Source organism: Nomascus leucogenys, chromosome 10 (assembly GCF_006542625.1).
Source record: "Nomascus leucogenys isolate Asia chromosome 10, Asia_NLE_v1, whole genome shotgun sequence".
NCBI classification, from domain to species: domain Eukaryota; kingdom Metazoa; phylum Chordata; class Mammalia; order Primates; family Hylobatidae; genus Nomascus; species Nomascus leucogenys.
This window is the reverse complement of record NC_044390.1, coordinates 43,915,502-43,928,085: the sequence shown is the minus strand read 5'-3', so window position 1 is coordinate 43,928,085 and position 12,584 is coordinate 43,915,502. Positions and strand designations below refer to the sequence as shown.

General features: G+C 47.5%; 1 protein-coding gene across 1 annotated transcript in view; it reads right to left on the bottom strand.

Annotated features, from left to right (window-relative positions):
- RHPN2 (rhophilin Rho GTPase binding protein 2) overlaps positions 1 to 12,584 on the bottom strand; it is an 83,996-nt gene that overhangs the window by 4,625 nt on the left and 66,787 nt on the right. The window contains exons 12-14 of the mRNA XM_030820244.1: positions 10,665 to 10,741; positions 8,502 to 8,648; positions 7,190 to 7,345 (exon numbers count right to left, since the gene is read on the bottom strand). Of these exons, the coding sequence (XP_030676104.1) occupies positions 7,190 to 7,345; positions 8,502 to 8,648; positions 10,665 to 10,741 (380 nt within the window). The remainder of the gene's footprint in view (positions 1 to 7,189; positions 7,346 to 8,501; positions 8,649 to 10,664; positions 10,742 to 12,584) is intronic.

Here is a 12,584-nt window from a genome sequence, read left to right as displayed (position 1 = left end):
CCTGGCTAACACGGTGATACCCCGTCTCTACTAAAAATACAAAAAATTAGCCGGGCATGGTGGCGGGCACCTGTAGTCCCAGCTACTCGGGAGGCTGAGGCAGGAGAATGGCGTGAACCAGGAGGTAGAGCTTGCAGTGAGCTGAGATAGCGCCATTCACTGCATTCCAGCCTGGGCGACAGAGCGAGACTCTGTCTCAAAAAAAAAAAAAAAAAGTAAAGCCTTTCTTGACCCTATTCCCCTCCAGGTCCACCCCAGTATCATACCCACACACACTCTCTCTCACTCCTGCCATGTATACCACTACTTTCTTTGAAAAGCCTTTTTTTTTGAGACAGAGTCTTGCTGTCACCAGGCTGGAGTGCAGTGGCCCAATCTTGGCTCACTGCAACCTCCACCTCCAGGTTCAAGCAATTCTCCTGCCTCAGCCTCCCAAGTAGCTGGGATTACAGGCACATGCCACCATGCCTAGATAATTTTTGTATTTTTAGTAGAGACGGGGTTTCACCATGTTGGCCAGGTTGTCTTGAACTTCTGGCCTCAAGTGATCCACCTGCCTCAGCCTCCCAAAGTGCTGGGATTATAGGCATGAGCCACTGTGCCCAGCTCCATTTACTATTTCTTTCCCCACCACCCACTCCTCACTCAAATCCACCTGGGGTCCTCCTCTAGAACTCTTAGGGCTTTACAGAGCACAGTTTAAAACCACTGTGTAGGCCTAACTCTTCCATCCTCTGGATGAGAAAACCGAGGCCCAGGGAGGGTATGAACGTGCTGAAGGTTACACAGCTTGTGAACAGCAGTCAGGGCCTAATTCCAGAGCTTGATTCCAAGCTTAGATTTGTTCAACTAGGGATCCCCACTGTAGTCAAGAGGGTAGCCAAGGGCAGCAGGTCATCAGTTCAGCCAGAGTGCTAGGCTAAATGTTCTCTTTATTTGATTTTGTTTGAAAGGCTCAGTCGCTAAAAACAGTGCTTGGCTGTCATTATCTAAAATCCTTATCATAAAAATTAATAGACAAAAATAATTTTTTAAAATTATTTTTAAAAAGCCAGGGGCTGGGCATGGTGGCTCACTCCTGTAATCCCAGCACTTTTGGGAGGCCAAGGCGGGCCGATCACCAGAGGCCAGGAGTTCAAGAACAGCCTGGCCAATATGGTGAAACCCCGCCTCTACTAAAAATACAAAAATTAGCCAGGCATCGTGGTGGGTGCCTGTAATCCCAGCTACTTGGGAGGCTGAGGCAGGAGAATTGCTTGAACCCGGGAGGCAGAGGTTGCAGTGAGCCAAGATTGCACCACTGCACTCCAGCCTGGATGAAATGAGCAAGACTCTAACTCCAAAAAAAAAAACCAGGTACAGTGGCTCACGCCTGTAATCCCAACTATTCGGGAGGCTGATTCAAGAGGGTCTCTTGAGACTAGGAATTCAAGATCAGCTTGGATAACTTAGTTAGACCCCGTCACTACAAAATTAATTAAATAAAAGACAAAAGGAAATTACTTTTGGCCTGGTACAGTGGCTCATTCCTGTAATCCTAACACTTTGGGAGGCGGAGGCAGGAAGATTGCTTAAGCCCAGGAGTTTGGGACCAGGCTGGGCAACAAAATGAGACTGTCACTACAAAAAAATAAAAAATTAGCTGGGTATAGTGGTACACGCCTATAGTCCCAGCTATTTGGGAGGATCCTTTTTTTTTTTTTTTTTTTTTTTTTTTTGAGATGGAATCTCCCTCTCTTGCCCAGGCTGGAGTGCAGTGGCACAATCTCGGCTCACTGCAACCTCTGCCTCCTAGATTCAAGCAATTCCCCTGCCTTGGCCTCCCAAGTAGCTGGGATTATAGGCACCCGCCACCACCACACCCAGGGTTTCACCATGTTGACCAGGCTGGTCTCGAATTCCTGACCTCAGGTGATGAGAAGGGAGGATCTTTTGAGCCCTAGAACTCGAGGCTGTAGTGAGCTATGATTGCACTATTGCACTCCTACCTGGGCAACTGAGTGAGACCCTGTCTCAAAACAAACAAAACAAAACAAAAAAACAACAACAAAAGAAATTATTTGGCCAGGCATGCTGGCTCATGCCTGTAATCCCAGCACTTTGGGAGGCAAGGTAGGCAGACTGCTTGAGCTTAGAAGTTAGAGAACAGCTAGGGCAACACGGTGAAGCCCCGTCTCTACAAAAAATATGAAAAATTAGCTGGGTGTGGTGTTGCATGCCTGTAGTCCTAGCTACTCAGGAAGCGGAGGTGGGGGGATCACTTAAGCCCAAGAGTAAAGGCCACAGTGAGCTGAGATCGCGCCAGGGCAATGAGAGCGAGACCCTGTCTCAAAACAAAAAACACACTTTTTTTTTTCTAGACAGGGTCTTACTCTGTCGCCCCGGCTGGAGTACAGTGGCGCAATCTCGGCTCACTGCAACCTCTGCCTCCCAGGCTCAAGCGATTCTCATGCCTCAGCCTCCCATGTAGCTGGGATTGCAGGCATGCACCACCACATCCCGCTAATTTTTGTATTTTTAGTAGAGACAGGGTTTTGCCATGTTGGCCAGGATGGTCTCGAACTTCTGGCTTCAAGTGATCCGCCCGCCTCGGCCTCCCAAAGTGCTAGGATTATAGAAGTGAACCACTGTGCCCAGCCTAAAAACATTATTTTTAAAAAAATTAAAGAGGTCCTGCTGGGTGAAAAGAATAAACATCATGATCATAGTTATCATCATTATAATGCCTGTTGTGAATTGAAATGTAGCTTATGTTTGGCCCTCTTGTAAGGGCTTTATGTAAACTCAGTTTATCCTGAGGCTCACAGCTATTCCCTGACTTGCTGAAGGTCACACAACTGGTGGTGGAAAGCCAGGATACACATCTAGGCTGTCTGCGTGCAGAACCCTTGCTTTCAGCTACTACAGCAGCCCCTTCCTTGGACTGGTGTAAAGATGTCACAGGCTTGAAAGTCAAGCCTTTGCACCTCTCACAGGGGGCAGGGCATGCCCCATAAACTCAGGCCTCTGCTGACGGGGTCCCTACTCCAACCTTCAGTGTGTGGCTCGGCTCTTTTCTCTAACCTCCTTTTGGACAAACTTCTTTTCTGTTTCTGCTGGGGACCTTAATCACTTGTCCAGAAACTCCATGGATTTTGTCCCTAAAAATATAATTTCTTATGATCCCTTCTCCCAAGATGCTCTGAGTCCCTTGACTTTATCTTCTTTTAAAATTTGAAGTATGTCTGGTGTGGTGGCTCACACCTGTAATCCCAGTACTTTGGGAGGCCAAGGTGGATGGATCACAAGGTCAGGAGTTCGAGACCAGCCTGACCAACATGGTGAAACCCTGTCTCCACTAAAAATACAAAAATTAGCCAGGCATAGTGGTGTCCGCCTATAATCCCAGCCACTCGGGAAGCTGAGGCAGGAGAACCACTTGAATCTGGGAGGTGGAGGTTGCAGTGAGCTGAGATCATGCCACTGCACTCCAGCCTGGGCGATAGTGCGAGACTCCGTCTCAAAAAAAAAAAAAAATTTTTTTTGAGATATAATTCAGATACATGCATAAAATTCACCATTTTAATACCCTTCTGTGGCTTTTATTTATTATTTTTATTTTTGAGACATGACACCCAGGCTGGAGTGCAGTGGTACAATCATAGCTCACTGCAGCCCCAACCTCCCTGGGCTCAAGTGATCCTCCTGCCTCAGCCTCCCAAGCAGCTGGGACCACAGGCATGCGCCACCATGCCTCTCTAATTTTTTTTATTTTTTGTAGAGACAAGGTCTTGCCATGTTGCCTAGGCTGGTCTCGAACTCCTGGGCTCAAGCGAACATACTGCCTCAGCCTCTCAAAGTGCTGGAATTACAGGTGTGAGCCAGCATGCCAAGACATCAGTGATTTTTAGTGTATATTCACAAAGTTAGGTGACCATCACTACTACCTAATTTCAGAACATTTCCATCCCCCCAAAAAGAAACCTTCTACCTTATGACCCTTCAGCAGTCCCTCCCCACTCCCATTGCCCAGCCCCAGCACCATCTACTTTCTGCCTCTGGATTTGCCTATGCTGAGCATTTCATATCCATGGACTCAAAATCCATTGGCTCTCTGGCCCTCTCTCAACTGACTTCTGTTGCCACCTCTCCACCAAAGTGTCTTTTCATCCTGCTGCCAAATACAACAGGCACAGCTAAGCCGACCTCATTCTCCACCTCTCAACTGCATTCAATGCAACCCATCACTCTCTCACTGCAAAGCTTTCTCCTCTTAATTTGAGAAGCTCCTTTCCTCCAACATCTCTGAACTCTCCTCCATTTTCTTTGCACTTGCTTCTCTTCCAACTGATCTCTAAATGTTTAGCCCTCAGCCCTAGCCCCCTTGCAGGGAGCTGCATTTTGTCTCATAGCCTCAAATATCATCCCTGTGCAATGATTCTCAAATATTTATTTCTAGCTCTGATTTCTTCCTCGAACTGAAGACTTCACATCCAATCTCCTCCTTTATGCTTACGTCTGACCACTAATAGCATCTGAAACATTCAAAACACGACTCTTGATTTCTCTCTCCTTCACCTCCCTCACACCCATTACCCATCATTATGAAAAATAACCAGGCCAGGCATGGTGGCTCATGCCTGTAATCCCAATACTTTGGGAGGCGGAGGTGGGAGGATCGCTTAAGGCCAGGAGTTTGAGGCCAACCTTGGCAATATATCAAGGCCCCATCTCTACCAAAAAAAATTTACAATAGATAGATAAACAAATTAGCCAGGCAGAGTGGTACACACCTGTAGTTCCAGCTACTCGGGAGGCTGAGGCAAAAGGATTGCCTGAGCCCAGGAAGTCAAGGCTACAGTGAGCTATGATTGCACCACTGCATTCCAGCCAAGCAACAGAGTGAGACCCTGTCTCAAAAAACAACAACAACAACAAAGAAACAACAACAGAAAAAAAGAAATTAAAGGTAGAAAAATAACCACTACCCATGAGATTGATCAAGCCAAAAACTGAGGCCTCACCTCCCTGTCCACTGTCTCCTTTACACAAATCATCCACAAATCCCCCATCAGCTCTACCTCCAAACTATGTCCCAGGGACACTCAGGTCTCTCCAACTCTACAGCCACCCCCATCACCTCAGCCACTAACGTCACCAGCCTGGACAACTGCCATGGCCAGTCTCCGGCAGCAGACGCCCTTCTAAAACAAACATCACACCACGCCGTTCGCCTTCTGAAAAGGCCCAGTGGCTTCCAAGCTCCCACCACTGCCGCCAAGGCCTCCTTCCTACCTCACTTCCCATGCCCCCTTCCTTGTCCTGGTGCTCTTGCCAAAAGGCCTTCTTTTTGCCTCTCTGGTAGGAGAAGCTTATTCTGCTGCAGGGGCTCTGTACCTGTAAGTGCCCCTGCCCAGAAGGCCTTTCTTGTCCCTCTGCAACTGGCTCGAACCTCCTGGTCACTCTCATGTCTGTTCCAGCCCTGCCTAGATAGAGCCTCGCCCCCTCCCCAGTCATTCCACCCCATTACAGGTCTTTTTTCCTTTACAGCACTTATCAAAATCCTGACCATTTATTTGCTGACTTAGTGCCAGCTTCGTTGGGGGGAGGGGGGTGCAGGGACCTTATCTATATAATGTAAACTGGAGCTCTGACACCTAAGACAGTGTCTGGCACCCAAGTGATCCTCAATCAATATTTGTTGAATGAATAAATAAGTGTTGTTACAGAGGGAAGGTCGAGGGTACGTCATTAAGTGTGGCAAAGTACAGAGGAGAACGTCATTAAGTGTGGCATGAATCCTAGCACTTGGGGAAAATTTTAGGGTTTTTTTGCAGACAAGAGTCTCACTCTGTTGCCCAGGCTGGAGTGCAATGGCGCGATCTCCGCTCACTGCAACCTCCACCTTCCGGGTTCAAACTATTCTCCTGCCTCAGCCTCCTGAGTAGCTGGGGTTACAAGCGTGCACCACCACGCCCAGCTAATTTTTATATTTTCAGTAGAGACAGGGTTTGCCTTGTTCGTCAGGCTGGTCTTGAACTCCTGACTTCAAGCAATCTGCCCACCTCAGCCTCCAAAAGTACTCAGATTACAAGCATGAGCACCGTGCCTGGCCTCACGTGGGAAAATTAAAAGCGGTAACTGTGTAGGTGAACTTGAAGAGACTCAAATGCTTCCCAAATCTCCCAGGACATGGCTGACACTGCCTCTAGGGCGTACAGAGGGATTGTCTTAACTTTCACAGGTTGTCTTAAGCTCTTCTGTACTATTAGAATTTTGTTTGTTTGTTTGTTTTTTTCACTATGAGTATGTATTACTTTTGTAATTAAATAATTTGATCAGAAAAATAGATCAGTTGATTATTTTATCTACAGGATATTTTTAAAAGTTTGCTAGCAGGGTGCAGTGGCTCACGCCTGTAATCCCAGCACTTTGGGAGGCCAAGGTGAGAGGATGGCTTGAGCCCAGGAGTTCAAGACCAGCCTTGGCAACATAGCGAGAACCTCTCTACAAAAAACAAAGAATGGGCCGGGCACGGTGGCTCACGCCTGTAATTCCAGCACTCTGGGAGGCTGAGGCGGGTGGATCATGAGATCAGGAGATCAAGACCATCCTGGCTAACACAGTGAGACCCCGTCTCTACTAAAAATACAAAAAATTAGCCGGGTGTGTTGGCAGGCGCCTGTAGTCCCAGCTACTTGGGAGGCTGAGGCAAAAGAATGGCGTGAACCCAGGAGGCAGAGCTTGCAGTGAGCCGAGATTGCACCACTGCACTCCAGCCTGGGCGACAGAGCGAGACTCCGTCTCAAAAAAAATAATAAAATAAAACAAAATGAATAAATAAATAAATAAATAAATAAAGAATGAGCCAGGGGTGGTAGTGGGTGCCTATAATTCCAGCTGCTTGTGTGGCTGAGGTGGGAGAATCACTTTAACCCAGGAGATAGAGGCTGCAGTAAGCCATGATCATACCACTGCAAACCAGCCTGAGCAATAGGGCAAGACCCTGTCTTTAAAAAGAAAAAGTTTGCCAATTTTCTCTTTGACCCAAGGTGAGCACACTACAGTGATTACAAGCCTGGGAGTCTAGTCATTTGTACCGTGTTACACAGGCAGCAGACAGAGGGTCTGGTAAACACCTCTGGGGCTGAACTCATGCAGATTTCACTCCACGCCACTACTGACTGCCCAGGGAGGTGTCAGCGCTCACCATGGATGATGTGGAGTCCAGGAGGCTCACGACTTTCATCTCGATCTCGTCCTCGCCAAAGCTCTTCAGCAGCTTCATAACCTCACTCACCGTCAGCCACTTACAATCCACAAGCTGAATGGAGACAATATAATCTCCTTCCCGGGCTCCTGCCACCTGAAAAAGTATTGTTGAAAATAAGTCAACGTTTTGTTTGCTCAAATCCTTGAATCAGTCCCCATTAACAAAATAGGTATTTGCATAAGTTCGCATCAAGAAAGCAAAAATTCGCTTTGGGTAGCTGAGACGGGTAGATCACTTGAGGTCAGTAGTTCAAGACCAGCCTGTACAACACGGTGAAACCCATCTCTACTAAAAATACAAAAATCAGCCAGGTGTGGTGGTGGGCACCTGTAGTCCTAGCTACTTGGGAGGCTGAGGCAGGAGAATTGCTTGAACCCGGGAGGCAGACATTGCAGTAAGCCGAGATCGTGCCACTGCTCTCCAGCCCGGGTGCAATTAAAAAAAAAAAAAAAAAAAAAGCCAAAATTGGCCAGGCACAGTGGCTCACGCCTGTAATCCTAGCACTCTGGGAGGCCAAGGCAGACAGAATACTTGAGGCCAGGAGTTTGAGACCAGCCTGGCCAACATGGCAAAACCCCGTTTCTACTAAAAATACAAAAATTAGGCCAGGCCAGGTGGCTCACACTTGTAATCCCAGCACTTTGGGAGGCGAGGTGGGCAGATCACGAGATCAGGAGATCGAGACCATCCTGGCTAACATGGTGAAACCCCGTCTTTACTAAAAACACACAAAAAATTAGCCGGGCATAGTGGCACACACCTGTAATCCCAGCTACTCAGCAGCCTGAGGCAGGAGAATTACTTGAACCCAGGAAGTGGAGGTTGCAGTGAACCAAGATCGTGCCACTGCACTCCAGCCTGGGCGACAGAGCGAGACTGCGTCTCAAAAAACAAAAACAAAAACTAAAATTAGCTGAGTGTGGTGGCACGTGCCTGTAATCCCAGCTACTCAGGAAGCTGAGACAGGAGAATCACTTGAACCCAGGAAGCAGAAGCTGCAGTGAGCCCTGAGATCGCGCCACTGCACGATCGCGACTCACTGCAGCCTCCACCTCCCAACATCTAAAAGAAACTAAAAACAAAAAACAAATGAAAAAAAGACAGTAAAAATTAATCCTTTTCTTTTAGGGAATGTAGCACCCATGAGGCCTTTCACATCAAGTCAGGCTTTTGACATGGGTGAACCCACCCTAAATTCAATCACCCAGATATCTGTGTTTGCTGCCAACCAAGAAAAGCATGTGCTTACCGAGGCAGAGCAGTAAGGATCCAGGAAATGAACCTGAACGGGGGCATTCCCTCTCAAGGTGAACCCCAAGTCCCCTTCTTCTGTGGTGAAGCAGATGCTTCGAGGAGGTGTCCAGCGCTTGTTAGCCGAAAACACAGATAAGGGGCCCTTTGGAAGAGAGCATCATTAGGTGTAGGATTTGAAGGCTGGATCAGACGCTTGAAAGCTAAAGGGAATTTTGCCTGCTGTCCTTGAAGATCTCACTTGGCCTTGTTCAGGGACAAATGACACATCTGGGGGCATACATGCTACAGCAGTCATGCGAGAACCTGGAAAGCCATCTTCTCAAACACACCCAATATATTTTCAATAAAATTATCTTTTAGACATTGTATTAATTATCTTTTTCTTTTTTTTTTTTTTTGAGACATTGTCTCGCTCTGTCGCCCAGGCTAGAGTGTGGTGGTGTGATCTCGGCTCACTGCAGCCTCTGCCTCCCGGGTTCAAGCAATTCTCCTGAGTAGCTGGAATTACAGGTGCGAACCACCATGCCTGGCTAATTTTTGTATTTTTAGCAGAGATGGGGTTTCACCATGTTGGCCAGGCTGGTCTCAAACTCCTGACCTCAGGTGATGCGCCTGCCTCAGCCTCCCAAAGTGCTGGGATTAAAGGCGTGAGCCACCGCACCCGGCCAAAATCATCTTAAATAAAATCTCTAATATAAACAATTTAAGACCAGGCATGTCATGCCTGTAATCCTAAGCACTTTGTGTGACCAAGGCAGAAGGATCGCTTGAGGCCAGGGGTTTGAGACCAGCCTGGGCAACATAGCGGGAACCATTCTCTACTAAAAACATAAAAGAATTAGCCAGGCATGGTGGTGCACGCCTAAGGTTCCATCTACTCAGGCTGCTGAGGCAGGAGGACTTCTTGAGCCCAGCAGTTCGAGGCTGCAGTGAACTATGATTGTGCCACTGCACTCCAGCCTGGATGAAAACAGAGTTAGACCCTGTCTAAAAAAAAAAAAAAGGAAAAAAAAATCTCAGGCCAGGCACAGTGGCTCATACCTGTAATACCAGCACTCTGGGATGCCTAGGCAGGAGGATGGTTTGAGCCCAGGAGTTTGAGACCAGCCTAGGCAACATAGCAAGACCCCATCTCTACAAGAAATAAAAATTAGTTGGACGTGGTGGTGTGTGCCTGTAGTCCCATCTACTAGGATAGCTAAGGCGGGAGGATAGCTTGAGCCCAGAAGGTTCAGGCTGCAGTGAGCTATGATCATGCCACTGTAATCCAGCCTAGGTGACACAGTGAGACCATGTCTCTAAAAAAAAATTTTAAAATATTTAAAAAAATTTTAAATAGACAATACCTAAAAACTACTTTTAAAATATGCTATGGGGCTGGGCACAGTGGCTCAGGCCTGTAATCCCAGCACTTTGGGAGGCCGAGGTGAGCGGATCACTGGAGCCCAGGAGTTCAAGATCAGCCTGGCCAACATGGTGAAACCCTGTCTCTACTAAAAATACAAAATTAGCTGAGCGTAGTGGCACAGGCCTGTAATCCCAACTACTCAGGAGGCTGAAGCTGGAGAATCACTTGAACCTGGGAGGCAGAGGCTGCAGTGAGCCGAGATCGCGCCACTACACTCCAGCCTGGGCAACAGAGTGAGACTCTGTCTCAAAAAACAAATAAATAAAAATAAATGAATAAAATAAAATATGCTATGGTCTGAATGTTTGTACCCTCCCAAAGTTGGTATATTAAAATATTAAAATTTTATTAATATTTATTAAAATTTAAAATGTATATTAAAATCATCAATGTAATTATTAGGAAATGGGGCCTCTCGAGAGGTGAGTCAGTCTTGGGGTGGAGCCCTCAAGAATGGGATACATGCTTTTAAAACAGGCCCAAGGGAGCTCATCACCTTTTCTGCTATGAGGACACAGGTAGAAGGCCCCACCTATAAACCAGAACATGGGCCTTCAGCAGATACCGAATCTGCCCATACCTTGGTTTTGGACTTCCCAGCCTCCAGAACTGAGAAATATATTTCTGCTGTTCATAAGCCCCCCAGTTTGAGGCATTTTGTTATAGCAGCCCACATGGACTAAGACACCATACTCGCCAAAGTGAAGAGCTGTCCCCTTAGGTCATTTATGTAGAGAGCATTCAACATACCAGCTTCTGGAAGAAGTCCGTGACTGTCAGCTTGGAGAACTGGGGCAATATAACGTCAACCTCTTGCTCAGTTTTAGCTAGAATAGAGGATTAGAAATGGGAGGATAAATGTTTCTGTAATTGAAAGTGATCCTTATAGCCCAGTGTTGTGGCTCACGCCTGTAATCCTAGCATTTTGGGAGGCCGAGGCAGGTGGATCACTTGAGGCCAGAAGTTCAAGACCAGCCTGGCCAGCATGGTGAAACCCCGTCTCTATTAAAAATACAAAAATTAGCCAGGTATGGTGGCAGGCGACTGTAATCTAAGTTACTTGGGAGGCTGAGGCAGGAGAATCACTTGAACCCAAGAGGCAGAGGTTGCCCCGTGAGTTGAAGTCATGCCACTGCACTCCAGCCTGGGTGACAGAGTAAGACTCCGGGGGGGGAAAAAAAAAAGTGATCCTTGGGAAGGAGACAGTACAGAGCTTTCTCTTAGTCACACATCCTTCCCCTTGGTTTAGACAAGTAGTACAAGACGATGGAACACAGCTCAACCCCCGACCTAGGGTGAACTCTACCTTCCATTTGGGTACCTCCTGTGAGCCATAGGAGGTATAACTCGTTCCTGAGCTGCAACCAAGGAGTGATAACCAGACACATTCCCATGGGGTTTCCTGATACTTAAGGGGCTTAGTGGGCTTCTCTGGCACTCATAAAACCCTAATGAGGAGGCTGGGCACGGTGGCTAATGCTTGTAATCCCAGCACTTTGGGAGGCCACGGTGGGAGGATCATCTGAGGTCAAGAGTTCAAGACCGGCCTGGCCAACAAGATGAAACCACATCTCTAATAAAAATACAAAAACTTAGCCAGGCATGGTGGCACGCGCCTGTAGTCCCAGCTACTTGGGAGGCTGAGGCTTGAACCAGGGAGGCAGAGGTTGCAGTGAGCTGAGATCACGCCACTGCATTCCAGCCTGGGTGACAAGAGTGTAACAAACTCTCAAAAACAAACAAACAAAAAACCTATTGAGAAGTCATCTGTGTTTCAAGTGTTGTTGTTAAGGAAGTTCCATGCCTCACTGGACACAGTCCTGGGATACTGTGCTTTCTGTTTTCATCATTATTACTATTTTGAGACAGGGTATCGTTCTGTTGCCCAAGCTGGAGTGCAGTGGTGCGATCACAGCTCTCTTGCAGCTTGACCTCCAGGACTCAAATGATTCTCCTGCCTCAGCCTCCCAAGTAGATGGAACTATAGGTATGTACCACCATACCTGATGAATTTTTTTAAATTTTTTATAGAGATGGGGTCTCACTATGTTGCCTAGGCTGGTCTCAAACTCCTGAGCTCAAGTAACCCTCCTGCCTCAGCCTCCCAAAGTGCTGAGATTACAGGTTTGAGCCACCGTGCTTGACCTTTTCATTATTAATGTGGTATGGGGATTTCCCAGTGAAAAGCAGGTTTGGCAAATCATGACCATTGACAGCTACATACCCCCACCAGCATCTTCACAGCAGGCTCAGACTACCCTTAACATAAGGCTGGTCAATTTCTAACAAAAGATCCCAGGGCAGGCTGATTCTACACGAGAACAAACAGCATAAAAAGTGTATCTAGGCCAGGTGTGGTGGCTTACCCTGGTAATCCCAGCACTTTGGGAGGCCAAGGCAGGCGGATCACTTGAGGTCAGGAGTTCGAGACCAGCCTGGCCAACATGGTAAAACCCCATCTCTACTAAAAATACAAAAATTATCTGGGTATGGTGGTGGGCGCTTGTAATCCCAGCTACTCGGGAGGCTGAGGCAGAAGAATCACTTGAACCCGGGAAGCAGAGGTTGCAGTGAGCCAAGATCACGCCACTGCACTCCAGCCTGGGCAACAGAGCGAGACTCCATCTCAAAAAGAAAAGAGAACTCCAGGGCAAAAGCAGCACCTCGGCC